Source organism: Hyla sarda, chromosome 6 (genome assembly GCF_029499605.1).
Source record: "Hyla sarda isolate aHylSar1 chromosome 6, aHylSar1.hap1, whole genome shotgun sequence".
In the NCBI taxonomy this organism is placed as follows: domain Eukaryota; kingdom Metazoa; phylum Chordata; class Amphibia; order Anura; family Hylidae; genus Hyla; species Hyla sarda.
In genome coordinates, this window is record NC_079194.1 from 65,080,411 (window position 1) to 65,097,313 (window position 16,903).

At 49.4% G+C, this 16,903-nt stretch overlaps 1 protein-coding gene and 1 non-coding gene across 6 annotated transcripts in view; both read right to left on the minus strand.

Moving 5' to 3' along the window:
• Positions 1 to 16,903, minus strand: part of ZC3H7B (zinc finger CCCH-type containing 7B) — a 97,279-nt gene that overhangs the window by 58,840 nt on the left and 21,536 nt on the right. For 3 of the 5 annotated variants that reach the window (XM_056523996.1, XM_056523995.1, XM_056524000.1), the window contains exons 9-12: positions 16,465 to 16,637; positions 16,126 to 16,366; positions 10,836 to 10,885; positions 4,955 to 5,102 (exon numbers count right to left, since the gene is read on the minus strand). In XM_056523996.1, the coding sequence (XP_056379971.1) occupies positions 4,955 to 5,102; positions 10,836 to 10,885; positions 16,126 to 16,366; positions 16,465 to 16,637 (612 nt within the window). The remainder of the gene's footprint in view (positions 1 to 4,954; positions 5,103 to 10,835; positions 10,886 to 16,125; positions 16,367 to 16,464; positions 16,638 to 16,903) is intronic. The other 2 variants (XM_056523998.1, XM_056523997.1) reach the window with 2 other exon arrangements.
• On the minus strand, positions 9,196 to 9,387 carry LOC130277867 (U2 spliceosomal RNA). The gene has a single exon (XR_008845617.1). It is a non-coding gene; the product is annotated as a U2 spliceosomal RNA (small nuclear RNA).

Sequence of the window (16,903 nt, forward strand, 5' to 3'; positions counted from 1 at the left end):
GAGGGTTCCTGCAGGCAAGGGTCTGCTGTCAGTCAGCCAGTCAGTCTTCGTCTGCAGGGTCTCCTACACCACTGGGTCGCCGATACGTTTGGCCGCACTTCTGTGCCCCACTGTCTGTGGGAGGTTTCGAAGAAGAATTCCTGTGTACTCCGGAATCCTCCACCTGTCAGCTGGACGGCTGTCTCCGTAGTTTTCTGCTACATCTGGTCAACTACCATACACTTCCCGCTCTGTGGGGGAAGTTTTGGTTACCCACTGCTTAGGTGTTGTTCCCCATTTTGCACTGTGAGCCCTCTGCAATGCACCACATGCTAATTCATGGTGTTTCCTAACTTACCAGGTCCCTCTCCACATGCCTGCCGCTCTCATGGCTCACGGCTAGTAGCCCACTTTTGGTGTGTGGTTCTGGATGCGGGACCCAGTATGACCATGGTCTCTATGCCAGGTAGCCAGACTGTCTGCATGACTTTTGAATACACCAGGTCTCCTCCCCCCATTCCTGCAGCTTCCATGGCCGCAGTCCGGTGTCTCCTTCCATGGAAAGTTTAACAAAGTGTGCCTGTGTGTTCATGGGACCTCTTCTGGATCTGCACGTTTCCTGCCCCACATGCATCCTTCATCTCTTGTAACTGCGGCACTCTCTGTTCCCATTTTCTGGGAGTGCCATGTTGCTCTGCAAGGGACATGGTGGTGACACACCATTGAGTGCTGTGTGTTTTCCATTCAGTCGGACTTTGGGATGTCTGCGGTTTCGTTCCTGTCGGCAGTTTGGTTCCCCTCTCTTATCATGAGGTAACCACGTCTGTGTCTCTACGTATGCTAGGTCCTCTGCACATGTAGAGTCCGCCCTCTCTTCTGCTTTGTGTGGTGTGCCTCGGGCCTTCCTGTGGTCTTGTTCGGCAGTCCTGCCACGGTTGGGCACCTCTGTTCTGGAAGGGTGCCTGTTGGGGCGACAGTCAGTTCAGGCCACCCTCTGCCTCCAGGTATCTTCCTGTTTCCTATGCAGAGGGGCTCAGGCGTCTGCTCTGTTGCCTTCGACACGTCTAGGATGGCTCAGTTGGCTACCATCTGGTCCAGGGTTTCACCCTGAGGGGTGTTCCTCTCCAAGCTGTTGGTTGCTGTGCGCAGGTGTTTCTTACTCGCATTTGTAGCCATGTCTTGGTTTCTGGCCCTGTACCTGTTTCCAGGATTCGGATCCCTTCATTTCTCTGTATGTTGTCGTAGGGTTCCTGTTGCCACAGGGCGGCATTTGCCTGCTTTGACAGTGCCTGGCGCACTTGTCAATTCCCCCTCCACAGGGAGTATGGGGATCAGGGGCTGAGCGCTATCCTCTGCTTAGATGAAGCTCTCTCCCCTCCTGTTTTTTTTTTTGGTTATCTTCTGCTGCTCCTGCAGCCTTGGCGCACTCCTCTGTTGGAGGAGTTTACGCCCTCATGTATGGCTCAGCGTCAGCCAGTCTAGCCACTGCCTGTTTGGGTCCTGCCATTGCTCTCCTCATCCTTTGACGCAATCTCCCTATGATTTCTCCTTGATGGTGTCAATTGTGCGACACGACACCACAGTCTCCTGGAGTGACCTTCCTGTGCCCCGTACCGGGGGTCTCTGCTGGGTTCACTTTTGTTTTTCCTCTGTTCTGTCCTGACAGGATGTGGCTTTGGAGTGCTCTGGTCTCCTCGGGCCGCCAGGGTCCAATTCTGGTTAGTCTCCTTGTATTGGACACTATCCTAAACTGCTGTGGCGTGCCTTCTTTTTTCGGTTGGCCCTCCTGGTTCTTTGGGCCTTAGGGATTCCATTGTGGACGGTCCTTCTGTACCACACTTCTGCTTGTCTCGACAAGGAAGTTTGCCTCACGGAGCGTGTCATGGCCGTTGGGTTTCCTTTCCCTTCAGGTACAAGTCTTTCCGGTGCTGCAGGCACCTCCAACTTCCCATGTTGGCCGCTTTGGTGTTCTGGGATGCTTCTTTTTAGGGTCTTCCGCTCCTTCTTGGCCTTTTATATTTCCGTGTATGTTCTCCAGGTGACTCAGGAATCCCCATTTCCTTTGTCTCTTTCAGGGCCCATGTACTCCCGGGATGGGGGGTGTTCAGGTCGTCCGGATTACGCCTTTCGTGCTACTTTAGCATTTTAGGTGCTCATGGTGTGCCCCTTAAACAGGGGTTTTGGGTCTCCAGATGTTAGTGTCATTGCTAGAGCCGGTTTCCCTTTCTTTTTTCCCATTTTTGTTTTCCAGCCGGGCTAGCCCTCTGTCTGGTTCTGTGTTCCTTGGGGTTGATTTTCTACCCTCTCCCAGGATGGTTCCTAGTAGACCTTTTTTCTTTCTATCTTTCTGGACTGTAGCTTTAGTCTCAGCATGTGACTGTTCCTTTCCTTAGCATCCTAGACCATCTCCAGGGATGGGGGAATCTTCCGAGAGCTTCGTTTCTGGGCGTCAGTTGTGGCTGGCCTGGGGTCTTGTCCGTGAGCCTTACAGACGAGTGGGTTCAGTCTCTGACCGTTTACTCTTTTTTTCTAGTGGTTGTTATTCCCACCCTAGGGGACTGCTTTGGTACGTCCCATCAGTAAGGTGTCCCCCAATGAAGAGCGACCGAGAAAAGGAGATTTTTTTTGTGTTAACCGTAAAATCTCTCTCGTAGCCTTCATTGGGGTACACCGAACCCACCCATATCTTCCTTTTTTTGTCCAGATTATCTTTTCAGGGTCATTTTCTGGGATTCTTTTACGGGGTCCTTCGGACTTCTGTCTTGATTGGCGTCTCCTACTGCTTTGTGACAAAACTGATTACCTCACTTCCAGTGGGCAGGTTTATCCTGCCAGGGAGGAGCCGACTTTTTATCTTCCTAGTGTCAGCACCTCCTAGTGGCAAGGTAATGTGTCCCCCAATGAGGGCTACGAGAAAGAGATTTTACGGTAAGCAGAAAAAAAATCTCCTTTTTTTAACAAATGTACATTATATAAAACGTTTTTGTTGATGACAGGTATACTTTAAGGGGAAATTTGTTACATGGGTTTTCCAGGGAAATACAATTGATGACCGGTCCACAAGATAGGCTACCAACAGCTGATTGCCAGGGGGTTCAAATGAAGTGAATAGAAGCTAAAGTGGACTGCTCCTTGCTCTGAACAGCTAGGAAAGTGAGGGAGGAAGATGGAGCGGAAGGCAGACCTTGAGTTTTCAAGCATTCCTGCCAGTAAGTGATGGTGGGAAGTGGAAGAAAAGGGCAGCAACAGTAATACATATGTATACTAAGGACCGAAGGTTAGGAGTTTTTCCTAACTGGATACGCCCTTTCAGTAAAAGTACACTGGAGAAATAAGTGCCAGACTTATAAAACCGGACCTGTGGTCAGTCACAAAAAAAAAAAAAAAATACATTTTATATCACGTTCTAACCTCAGGTTCCCTGATTTCATAGGTATTTTTTACTTTCTTGCTACATGCCCCCAAATTCAGAGACACTATTTGGTTGACTATCAGCATTTTTTACTTAATAGTCAGAAAGGTGGGAACTTTATTACAAAATAAGTTAGCTGCCTCCTGCTATCAGCCGAAGGACTGCTGCTCTCTTGCCTCTGCTAACATTAGGATCGCCACTTTCCTGCCTCTGCTACCAGCCATAGGATTGATTCTTATCTGCTTCTGCTATCAGCCATAGGACTCCTGTCTCTTCTATCAGCCTAGGGACTGCTGCTCTCTTGCCTCTGCTATAAATGAAGGACTGCTGCTCTCTTGCCTCTGCTATAAATGAAGGACTGCTGCTCTCTTGCCTCTGCTATAAATGAAGGACTGCTGCTCTCTTGCCTCTGCTATAAATGAAGGACTGCTGCTCTCCTGCCTCTGCTATAAATGAAGGACTGCTGCTCTCCTGCCTCTGCTATCACCCAAAGGACTGCTGCTCATTCCTGGCTCTGCTATAACTGAAAGACTGCTGCTCTCCTGCCTCTGCGTAACCAAAGGAATGCTTCTCTCCTGCCTCTGCTGACAACATTAGGATTGCCACTTTCCTGCCTCTGCTACCAGTCATAGGATTGTTTCTCTTCTGCCTATTCCATCAGCTCTGCTCAATGTCAAATTACCTGACTGTCTCCACTTATCTTACCGATCTACTAGCTGCCTATGTCAGTTTTCTTATCCGATAGCCGCTGTTTGTCGTGTGTGTGCGTGATATATATATATCACACAGAAAAGAAAACGTCCGGCACTCGGGAAGATGCAGGTAAAACTTGTCAATGGCTTTATTCACACGCTTAGGCAGGACACAATCTGACGCGTTTCGCACACTCAGGTGCTTAGTCGTAGCTACGACTAAGCTCCTGAGTGTGCGAAACGCGTCAGATTGTGTCCTGCCTAAGCGTGTGAATAAAGCCATTGACAAGTTTTACCTGCATCTTCCCGAGTGCCGGACGTTTTCTTTTCTGTGTGATTTCTACCAAGCCGGGAGCGGTACCGGTGTCCGTAGCACGAGATAGTGCAGCAAACGCGAGAGTGGTGAGCAGCCTGACCTTATCTGCATATATATATATATATGTATGCATTATAAAAAAAAACTATTTGACAATGCCCATCCCCCACGCTACTCTGCTCCTTGTTCCCCCCTCCCACCAAGTAGAGGAATTTCCTGTCCTGGGCAAAAGCCTTGAAACCCACCAAAATCTGAGAGAAGGGTATACCTTATATTGTATGTATATGGTAAGCCAGGGCTAAAAACACCTTCCTAGTGAGGGTGGGAACTTATGTTAATTGCAATGGTGATATAAGCTTGGACGTCTGACAATAAAAGGCCAGAAGTATAAAGTACTTCTCAGTTTGATTTACTTTGGTGTATACATTCTGATAATGAATTTGGGTCGGGAGTAAGATATTTATTAGGTCACTGATAAAATCCATATCAATGTTATTAGCTGATCAGCATTAAGCAAACATGTGGTAGGAGACAACTAGTTCTTTTGCATCTTACCTGTCCTCACATAACACAGTTGGCAGCCTTGTTTGAAGTCATAGGTTTGTGCAAGGGGGTTTGGCAATAGGGGTGGCATTGCTGCAATGTGGGTCAGTAAAGGATCCATCTTATGTGCAAACAAGTGGTTTACAGTGTTCACTGTAGGCTGTAAGTTATATAGAATGCATGATTAGACATTCACAATAACAGCAACAACACACATCACATTTGGCTATTCTGTTAAAGCATTCTTTTTTTACCACATGTTCTTTAGGTTTTCAATATGTTTTCTGTCATGGTTACTAGTGTCCGTTTTTCCCAGTCTCATGATCTTCCACTAGAATCCATTATTTTTTATTTTTAGCAGGACAGAAACAGACTGTCATGTGTCTGCCCTTACATGCAGGAAATGCCTGCTCAGCAATTCAGTGGTTGGGGAAGGGGAGGGGGCAACACCGTCAGAATGGAATTAGTGGTAGGCGAGTTCAGGTTTGTGTAATACTGTAAAACCTGTGCACTTTTAGGCAGGGGTCACACATAGCATATTGGCTGCATATTTTCTGCAGCTGATTTTTCTACCTATTGACTTTATTGGGTAGGAAAAAGGAGATTTTTTTGTACTCCCCGTAAAATCTCTTTCTCGTAGCTTTCATTGGGGGACACAGAGACTATGGGTATTATGCTGCTGCCCACTAGGAGGCAGACACTAGACAAAAAAAAAAAAGTCGGCTCCTACCAGCAGAATATACCAGCCCACAGGCACTGAGCAAATCAGTTGTGTCACAAAGCAGTAGGAGAAGCCAAACCACAAAAGGAGAAAATGTCTGAAGGACACCAGAAAGAAATAGAAGGCAACAAACCACCTGACCAGGAACCGTAAATGGGTGGGTGTTGTGTCCCCAATGAAGGCTACGAGAAAGATTTTACGGTGAGTACAAAAAAAAAATCTCCTTTTCTTGGTCGCCTCATTGGGGGACACAGACCATGGGACGTCCCAAAGCAGTCCTTGGGGTGGGAAAAACAACTGCCAGAGAAGGGAAGGTCAGGCCAGAAACTGATCCAAAACGAGTCACGGAACCCGGCTACCAACCACCTGGCAGCCCCCGCAAAACACTAGGGGCAAGGCAGGACGCAAAAGGAAGGCACGGTGCAGAGACTGGGGTCCGACAGACACCAAAATACATAAACTGGTCGCCCCAGAGGCCTGCCGGGCAAAACCTGTCCTGGCAGGAGAACAGAAGACACTCCGGATGAAAAGACATAAGATGCAGAATCGACGAGGCCTGGCCCAAACACGGAAGAGAGAGATAAGAGAAGCCCTAATACAGAGATTCGGCTAAGCAAGACAAACATGGCGAGGAAACCCCACTCCCAGAAGAGAAATATGCCGGAGAGGCCTGAAGGGAGCCAACCGCAACCGTAGGACAGAGTCTGAGGAGAGAGAATAGAAAAGCAGATAAGCACGGTCAGCAAGAAGGCAAGACTCAGAAGGCGGATACCAGAGCCGCTAGAATGGGACGAAGAGAGAAAAAAAGCAAAACTCATGTACAGTCCCGAGTGCCTGAAGAAAACGACCAGGAAGAAGGCTAGAGCAAGATGCACCCGCCGAAAACCCAAACCCAGAGGTTTAATCTCAACTCCTAATCCTAGGCCACTCAGTGCAAAACCTGTTGGAAGAGAACCCATGAGTGGGCCGCACAGACACGAAAGTGGGAAATAACATGCGACAAGGTAGACCACGCACGTGGAGATGCACAAAACGACCAGACTGGGCAACCAGGATGACCAGAAGGCCCCCAAACCGAGACCCTATGATACAGGCCCCTGGAGGCAGAGAACCTCAAGCCAGAGTGAACACTCCGACTGATTAGCACCCAGACTGGGGCGGCGAGCAAAGACCGTCGCTGCGGATAAACAGCAGAGAAGAGTAGGACCGGAACCCTGCCAAGGCCAGAGAAGAACTTCCAGAATGGTGGGAAGCCCCAGGAACAACCACTCCGAAGCACAAGGCATGGAAAAGCCACCTGACAGAGAGCCCAAGGCAAGGAGAGCCTGAAAGAGCAAAATACCAAGGGAGAGGGACCAGAACGACTCCGGGGCCACCAGGGAAGAGTGACCCAACCTAGGGGAGAATCGCAGCCAGGAGAAAAAAGCACCGCCACCCCTGAGGCGACCATGCCACCCAGCACTCGTAGACACAAAAGACTAGTATATAGACAAGGCCAATCAGGCAGGGGACTCCAAAGTGGAAACGGATTGGATGACCGAGAGAGTAACATCCCAGAATGACGGTCACTAAGAGGAAGACCTAGGGGGAGACAGAGGGGAAGACCGAGGAGATCAAGCGAGATTTCAACCCAACCGAAGCAACAAGGCGAGGAAGAGAAGACATGATCAGGGCATGGGAGGTTGTCCACCCACACTGGAGGGCAAGCACAGGACAATGACACACTCCTTAAAAGGAGGAGGGACTTGCCCCAGCTGAGACTGTCGAGGAGCCCTGGGGAGCCAGAGGCGACCTGAACAGAGAGGCCTCAAGAGGAAGGCCTAGAGACACTCTTAGCAGAAAGATCGCTGGAGAGTAAGGGCAGAGAACAGAGTCCTCACATCAAGAAGGAAGCACAAAGGACCACCAGAATGGCTTCCAAGAAGACGTACCCATACAGTGGGAGAGAGTGCGAGGGGCTGGAGAAGCCAGGGTATGGACCTGGCAAGAACCAACAGAACTGCACCAAGAGGAAGAGGGGAGTAAGCATGAACTGTCCTGGCAAGACCAACAAGTGCCCCTGCGAAAGTTAGGATGGCGACAGTTGCAACAAAGCCATATCCAGCAGAACCCCGCTAAAAAAGGGGGGAGATCAAAGGCAGGAGCGAAATAAAGAAACCCTCCAACACGGAGATCGGAGGGCAACGGCTGCAAAGGCAAAAGCAGGAGACGTACAAGGGCCATACGACCCCTCAGAAGAAGGGGGAGCGCGAAGGCCGAATCTCAATAGTAGACACCCACTAAGCTACACCCAAACCGGTAGTGGAAGAGTTAAACGAGATGGCTGAGCCAGTCACACGAGGAAGTACAGAAGACTGACAGCACTCCACTTAGAAAAGGAGGAGAAATGCAAGGACAGTCCGTGAAATAGCGGAAACCGAAGAAACTCCCCTCCACTTTCACCCGAAAGGAGGGAAAAGGAACGGCTGTACTGGTGGGGCAGGGTCCCCACCACCGACCCTGTGCTGTGTAATCTAGAGCAGGAAACAAGTGAACCAGTGGCACTGGAAGGTGGGAGCCATATCAGAGAGCGCCCTAGGAATACGCAAGGTCACCCACTGGATCCCTTGAACTAAAAGCCGATCCGACTGCAAACTAATGGGACATCACCCATGCTGCTGCCATAGAAGGTCCATTACACCTGCAGGGACACAATGTTTAGTTGACTACCACCAGAAGTAGGGTCCGGAATTCAGCCACAAATGTGGTGGAAAGCACGCTCCCATGGACGTTGGGGAAACCTGGATGCATGGAGGGACACCCTCCTGACAACACCCGCATGCCGTGGTGCACCAGGACTGCTGACGTATATGCGGCACATATCAAGTACTCCAAGGGTATGGTAGAGGGCGGAAGAACAACAGTCACTCTGACATATAGCACTGTGGAAGTGGCAGATGTAGCAACCTCTAAGGATGGTGGAGAGGGCCATTGTACATCGGTCAACTCTCACTCACAGTGGAGTACCGGAATAGCAGCTGCGGCAGATGGCACATCCTCCATGGCCGGTGGAAAGGACCATGACCACCACAGAGGAGTTTGCAGAGAGTGCCCCATACAGGGGTGCACCGTCAGACACTTCACCCAGGAAGTGGGACACTGGGACTGCAGTCACGGATGTGGTGGATGAAGTAAAGGTGGTCGGTGGAGAAGGGTACAGGTTGAATGGCACTCACTGTGTAAACATGCAGAGAACATCCATGTAAATGTTGTCCTTGGTGGGATCTAAGCCCCAGACCCCAGCGTTGCAAGCAACAGCATTAACCACTGAGCCACCGTGCAGCCCCTGACGAGGAATTCAGGTTACTGACCCAAAGTCTGAACCTCTGACAAAACTGCATACCTCAGCAAAAATGACCAATGGGGTGCAAGGGAAAGCGGGGAAAACCTGTAAAAACGGTCACTCTGGAACCGGGGCTAGAAGCACCCAGTGCAAATTCTAGGTCCGCGGCTTATGTACAATGCACAAGGTCTGGTGCTGCAATACACGGATCAAAAGTCAAACATTCCAGTACATGAGGTGCACTGATCCTGCAGAAACAGGTTTATCAGTCACCCGTCAAGGGCAACGGAAGCAAAATAAAAATCCATTCCATATGTGGTTCCTGGATAGGTGACATATCAGATATTAAACTGATAAGACCAGATAATGCACTTGATCCTAGCCAACAAGATGTGAATCCAGTGAGAGACAGGAGTAAGAGGAAGGGCCATAGAAAAAAATATGTAGCTGCAATAATTACTTTTGACCACTAGAGGGGAGACTAATACTCTCCAAGAGCGAGAGAACAATTCTGAAGCAATGCAGCCTCTCAGCCACTGGAGGACGCAGAGCACCCGTGAGAGTGTATATATGTATATGTATATATAAGCCTCTCATATATATACACACACACACACACACACACTTCCTCTACCTGCAGATCGCACGGCCCCCGGGAAGAACGGGCGCACTGTAGAGAACACTAGAGGGTGCCCGCGAGCCGACCCCGGCCGCATGGGCAGGTTCACTGTCATGTGAGCAGGGAACCAGCCGCCTGGAAACCACGCCTCCTCGGCAGCTGCTGCAGAGACAAGGCAGGGGAATGGGTGCATGTCGCGGCCAGTCCCGACTCCACCGGCCCAGCCCCCTTCTCTGTAGTGGCTGAGGAGCTGAGAAGGGGGACCCCTAGGATGAGCACAAGGGAGAGTGTGTATGTGTGTGTGTGTGTGTGTGTGTGTGTGTGTGTGTGTGTGTGTGTGTGTGTGTGTGGGGGGGGGGGGGGGTGGAGTTCATACTCACCCATGGACTCCATCCTCCTATACTCACCCACGTCTTCAGTCAGCTAAAGGCGTGCTGCAACACGCCAAGCTGCCTTAGCGAGGCAGCAGGGGCAAGTGGGGGACCCGGACCCAGGGTACTACTGCCAGGCGCTGACCGTTGGCAAGAAGGGGTTGACGGCCCATACTCTATGAACCGTGCCCCTTTGTCGCATGTGGGTGATCAGGTAGCGCCATGCTCCTGTCGCTCAACCTAGAAAAATAACAAACGGAAAAAAAATAACTATACAGTCCTAGCTAGAAAATAATAAAAGAGAAAAGACCAGGTCCGGAGAGAGCTCCAGACCTGTGTCTGCATCCTACTGACCCTAAGCTAAAACTGATTAGCTCAGTGCCTGTGGGCGGGTATATCCTGCTGGGAGGAGCTGACTTATTTTTTTTGCCTAGTGTCTCCCTCCAAGTGGCAGCAGCATATACCCATGGTCTCTGTGTCCCCCAATGAGGCGACCAAGAAATATACAGCACAATAAGCAGCGTGTATGCTACATGTGACACTAATACTGTAAAACCTGTGCACTTTTAGGTTACACAAACCTGAACTCACCTGCCACTAATTCCATTATGACGGTGTTGCAAATATGCAGCAAAATACGGCATGTGTGACACTACCCTAAGTGTCAAATCTATCTCCTGGAATAATGGAAATTGTGTTCCAGATGTGAACAGGTACAATTTTATTTATATTTTTTCCTTGAAAGTGTTCACCTTTTCAATTAAGTTCTACACACTACATTCATCCATTAATCCAGCGCATACCACGTCCAGCCTTGTTTACTATACCCCAGGACTATGAAAACCTTTATTACCACCCACCTTTTGCTTGTGGTTTGCTTTCGATAGTACAGGCTCCACGTGTTTGGTATCTACAAATACAAACAAATATACCATATAGACATATCGCTCAATGAATAAATGCAGCTTTCCCTTAATACACATATCTATGCCATATATATATATATATATATATATATATATATATATATATATATGTGTGTGTGTGTGTGTGTGTGTGTGTGTGTGTGTGTGTGTGTGTGTGTGTGTGTGTGTATGTATGTGTATGTATGTGTATGTATGTGTATGTATGTATGTGTGTGGATATAATATGTATATATATATATATATATATATATATATATATATATATATATATATGTATGTATATGTATATATATATATATATATATATATATATATATATATATATATATATATACACACATATATTTTATATCCACACATACACACACAGTTTGCAGAAAAACCATACAGGAAAAAAACTTTCAAGACTCTTGCATGTGACCTAAGTGGAGAAGTGGATAGAATTGGTAGAAAAACTCATAAATCTAGTCCAGTGTTTCCCAACCAGTGTGCCTCCAGCTGTTGCAAGACTTCATATTCCATCAAGCCCTGACAGGCTTCGGCATGATGGGAGTTTCAGTTTTAAAACCGCTAGAGGCACACTGGCTGGGAAATACTGATCTAGACTATCCTGCTGGGGTATAATCATGGGGGCCATCAATATTAAAAAGATTTTTGAAATCCCCTTCAATCTCTAACAAGCATCACTAAGAAGGAAAAGGCATTACATTCAGAATAGTCAAACCAGTTGTAGGATATCCAGTATTTTACACACAAAATAATGCATCTGAAACCTGAATAGTGAATAAGTAGTTTTTTTGTGCTTACCGTAAAATTTATTTCTTGGAGGATCCATTGGGGGACACAGAACCATGGGTATATGCTCTTGCCACTAGGAGGCGCTGACACTAGGCATACAAAGAAAAAAGTCGGCCCCTCCTGGCAAGGATATACCCCGCCTACTGACCCTGAGCTAATCAGTTTAGTCCCAAAGCAGTAGAAGGCAACCGACAGAGAAGGAAAACCAGCTGTAGTCCGATGGAAACCAGACAAAAAAAAAAAAAAAGGAACCAAAACACCCCTCGGACAACCCAAACGCAACCAAAAACAATGGGAGGGTGCTGTGTCCCCAAATGGATCCTCCGAGAAAGATTTTACGGTAAGCACAAAAAAAAAAAAAAAAAATCTACTTTTCTCGGTCAGAACCATTGGGGGACACAGAACCGTGGGACGTACCAAAGCAGTCCCCGGGGTGGGAAAAAAGTACCTCATAGAATCAGGCAGAGGACTGAGCCACTGCTGCCTGCAACACCTTGTGGCCAAAACGGCATCAGCTGACGCGAAGGTGTGTACTTGGTAGAATTTGGTGAAAGTGTGCGGGAAAGGGAGGGAACTCAAGCCTTGGCCAAGGTCAGAATTCTGGAGACCTCCTCCATCGCCGAGCAACTTCGCGTACCACCTTGGCGATTGATGTATACAACAGCCATCGCGTTGTCCGACTGAACCCGGACTGGCTGATCTTAAAGGAGGTACTGGCAGTGGAGGAGGCAAAGAAAGATGGCCCGGAGCTCCAGAAGATTGATAGGAAGACAAGCCTGCAGAGGAGACCAGCGGCCCTGGACCGTAAGGTCCCAAAACACACACCCCCAGCCCTGGAGACTCGCATCGGTCGTAACGAACTACCAATGGAGGGGAAGAAAGGACCTCCCTTGAAGAAGGGGAGAATGGAGCCACCAAAGGAGGGACCGCAAAACAGCTGGGGGCAAAAGGCTCCACCGATCCAGGGATAACGCAGACTTGTCCCACCTGGCCAAGATGGCCAGCTGGAGGGGGTGATAATGCAACTGGGCGAAGGGAACCGCTTTCATGGCAGCGACCATCCGCCCCAGAACCTTCATGCAGAAACAAATTGGAATCAGGAAGGGACTTCGTAGGCAACGGACACCTTGCTGCAGAGAGCGCAGTTTGTCCAACGGAAGGTGAACACAGGCCGCTGCCGTGTCGAAAAGGAGACCCAGAAATATCACAGACTGGGATGGGGACAGGTGAGACTTCTCTCGATTGATCACCCATCCGAAAGCGGACAGAGTCTGTAGAGTGAGATGAAGGCTCTCCAGGTTTTGGGACCGGGACGGGGCCTTGATCAAGAGGTCATCTAGGTAGGGGAGAACTGAGATACCCCGAGTAACAAGGATGGCAATTACTGCCGCCATGACCTTGGTGAAGACCCTGGGAGCTGTAGCCAAGCCAAAAGGGAGAGCCACAAACTGAAAGTGGCCCGCCGGGACAGCAAAACGAAGAACACGCTGATGGGCCGGGAAAATAGGAATGTGAAAGTAGGCATCCCGGATGTCCACCAACAAAAGAAACTCCCCCTGGTCCATGGAGGCCACTATGGAGCGGAGAGACTCCATTAGAAAGTGATGCAGTCGCGAATGACGGTTGAGTGCCCTCCTTCGCGGGAATGACGAAAAGGTTTGAGTAGAACCCTGAAAAACACTCCCCTGGTGGAACTGGAACTATCACTCCCTGAGATACCTCCCACCCGAGAATAAGACGCAGGTGGGGGCGCCCCTTCAGGAAGAGGAAGGCTTAGGGGGACCAGACTTAGCAGCAAAACCGCCGGCGCAGTTGCCAGACTTCCAGGAAGGACGTGCTTTGAAGGAAGGAGCTTTCTGAGCTTGGGACGGCGCCTGTTTGGAAGGACGACCTAAATGGCCAAAAGGACCGAAAGGAAGATGCCTTCCGACGGGGATTGGAGCGTTGAGACTTGTTCTGCGGAAGCAGAGAGCTCTTACAGAGTGCTTCCAAGCCGTGTCCAACAAGGCATCAAATTCCGCATGAGAACTGAAAGCCTTGGGAGAACCCATAGAGCGGCGAAAGGAAACTTCTGGATCGGGATCCGAAGTTCCTGGGTCCTCTAGATGAAAAGTGTCCCTGATGGCTGACACCAAAAACGTCCACCATTTCAGACACTGCAGAGTGGTCTTCCTGATCCGAGGTGGATTACGATCTGTAATCCGCTATTTCCCATGGGGAGTGGGAATCTGGGGAGGTAGCTTTGGACGGAAGAGTGTGAGACCTTGAAACGAGGATACTGAGACCTATGATGAGGACCCGGAGAACGGCCCCTGGATAGGGGGCACTGCCGGTTAACCGGGGAAGATGAACAAGACCTGCGAGAAGAATGTCAATCCCGGGTGCGCAACTCTGGAGAAGAGCTGGAGGCCACCTCCTTAGAGCACTTACGGGCGCGTTGGAAAAGGGGGTCAGGGGATACCGAACCTGACTCCCTGGGAGAAGCCCGCAGGGAAGACCACTCCAAGGTGGAAGCCACCGATTTGGAGACCCTGGCCAGTTCAGAAATCAACTAGATAAGGGAAGAAACCCACTCTGGGGGAGGGATGGACCCACGCATTCCAGGGGAACATCTTGCGAAACCGTAACAGACGGCATGGCGAGCTTGGCGGAGCAGGCTGAGCAGGAGGATTCAGTGGAAGCACCGGGAATTTTGGGCTTACAACCCACACAAGTATAATGGGTAACCAGGATCGCGGTCGCCTGTCTGGGGGGGGTGTTCGGGTCTGGGGTGGGACATAACAGCTAGAAAAGTAGTCAGCAAAAAGAAAATGGAGCAATCTCACCGGTTCTGTGTCCCTCTGAAAGAAGCCGGAGCAGAAGACAGGTCTGTGTCCCTGAAGGCTGGAGTGCAGGCGCTGAGGTGCCAGGAGCAGCTGCAGTTCACACCATAAGAGAAGAGGGGAGGACTAATTGTCCCAGGTGGAGGCTCTCTCTGGTCAGGACATCCCTCATTGGTGGGGAGTAACCTCTGAGTGCACACAGCACACTGATAGGTACATCAGTGACCCCCTGGTGCACGCACAGTCACTGGCCAGCAGCAAAAAAGTGGGCGGAGCTCTGCTGCGCGACCAAGCGCGGGTGGGGAGAAGCTCTGGCCTCGGTCGCCACCATTAAAATAATAATAGTGCCCCATGCTGTAAAAGCTGGCGTTGTAAATGTCGGTGCATGAAAATGAAAGACGCAGGCCGCGCAAGAGCAGCTGCGGCCGGCATCCAGGGACGATAGAAAATGAAAGTAAAGACGCCGGCCGGAGTAAAGACAAACTGCCAAGCTGCCATGCCTCAAAAAAAGTAAACAATACCAGGGAGGAAGGAGGGGAGGGGGAGGAAACTGCCCCGCAAATCCCAGGGCCCCCGGTACTGAGAAGAAAAAGACCCCCAACCCCCCTAGTGAAAAATAAAAAGGAGAGCAGTCCCCTTTTGTCTCCACAGGAGACCCCCGAGCCAGCCAGCTTTTTAGATACCTGCATCACATCAGGCTGCAACAGTGGGATGAGCAGGGAGAATAGGGGGGACCTGGACCCAAGGAGCAACCCCAGGCACTGGCAGTTGGCGGTAAGGGGTTAATGGTGCATACTCTTATGCCCCGTGCCCCTTAGCTGCAAATGGGGGAACAGGTAGCGCCATGCTGCTAAACCCCCACCTAAAATCAAGAAAATAAAAGGATAAAAGAACCTAACACTGGCCCTAACTAAAAAAACAAAAAAGAAGCCCAGGTCTGGAGAGCGCTCCAGACCTGTGTCTTGCCTCCTATGACACTAAGCTAAAACTGATTAGCTCAGGGTCAGTAGGCGGGTATATCATTGCCAGGAGGGGCCGACTTTTTTCTTTGTATCCCTAGTGTCAGCGCCTCCTAGTGGCAAGAACATATATTCACGGTTCTGTGTCTCCCAATGGTTCCGTTTGAGAAAAATAAGCTTAGAGTGGCAATGAGGATCAACTAAATGGGGATATATACTTTAGAGAAGTGCTTCCCAACTAGAGCAACTCCAGCTGTTGCAAAACTACAACTCCCAGCATGCCTGGACAGCCGAAGGCTGTCCGGGCATGCTGGGAGTTATAGTTTTGCAATAGCTGGAGGAACCCTGGTTGGGAAACACTGCTTTAGAAAAATGTCGGCCTGCGGATGTTAATTGAAGATTTAGGGCATGTTCACACAGAGGCATGTCCATATGGAATTCCACCGGGAAATGCTTTGCCGTTTATGAGACAGCACATTTCCGAGCGGTCCTAGCACCCGCTGGATTATTTAAATGTGCGTAAGGTTCACCGGCGGACATTCCGCACACTTTATGACCGGGTGAACATACACTTAGAATGCTAAGGCTATTGAACAGCTAAAATGTAGCCTCTGTAATTACATCATCATCACTATGAAGCCTTACCATTACCTAAGGTGTCCAGACTGTCCAGTGTCTCCCGCACGGTGTCAAAGCTGTCCAGTGCATCCAAACATGGAGTGAATACAGGCTTTAAAGCTACTACTGGTGGTTTTCGAGAATCCAGCAAACCAAAAGAAGCTGGAGGTAGAGGGGACGGTGCAGGTAGGCCTGTTGTGCCCAAGCTAGAAAGCAGTGGGTTTCCAGTGGGAAATACTGGTATTAGCTGGGGAACCTGTTTGGAAGCCTAAAACAAGGCACAGCATTAAACAGCTAATAAAATAAGACGGAATCTAGAAGACATGGGACTTTTGTCTATACAGAAAAGTGTTGTTCATTTCGTACCATCTCCAAATCCAGGAAAGAGTCCAGCTCATCCCCAATAACGTCACAGTCATTAAAGTCATTCACATTGTTGGCTGCAGGAGCCACTGGCGGAGAACATGCGGCAGGTACCAGGCTATCGTTCTGATAGCCGATGCCCAGACTAGACGGGAATACTTTAGAGTTCGGTATATCTGGAACGAAAAAGGGACAAACATCAAACAGAAATAATAACATTGTAATAAAGAAACATGATCTTAATGAAAAAAAATAAAAAAATAAACACTTGTGGCAGCTGTCTTTACCAGTGCGGGAAAACTCTGTTCTAAATGGTTCAGGAAGAAACATGAATCCCTAAACAGTGTCCAGGCATGCTGGGAGTTTTAGTTTTGCAACAGCTGGAGATCCTCTGGTTCGATAACACTTGCCTCGGTTAAAAACCCAGAACCCCCTGCCTACA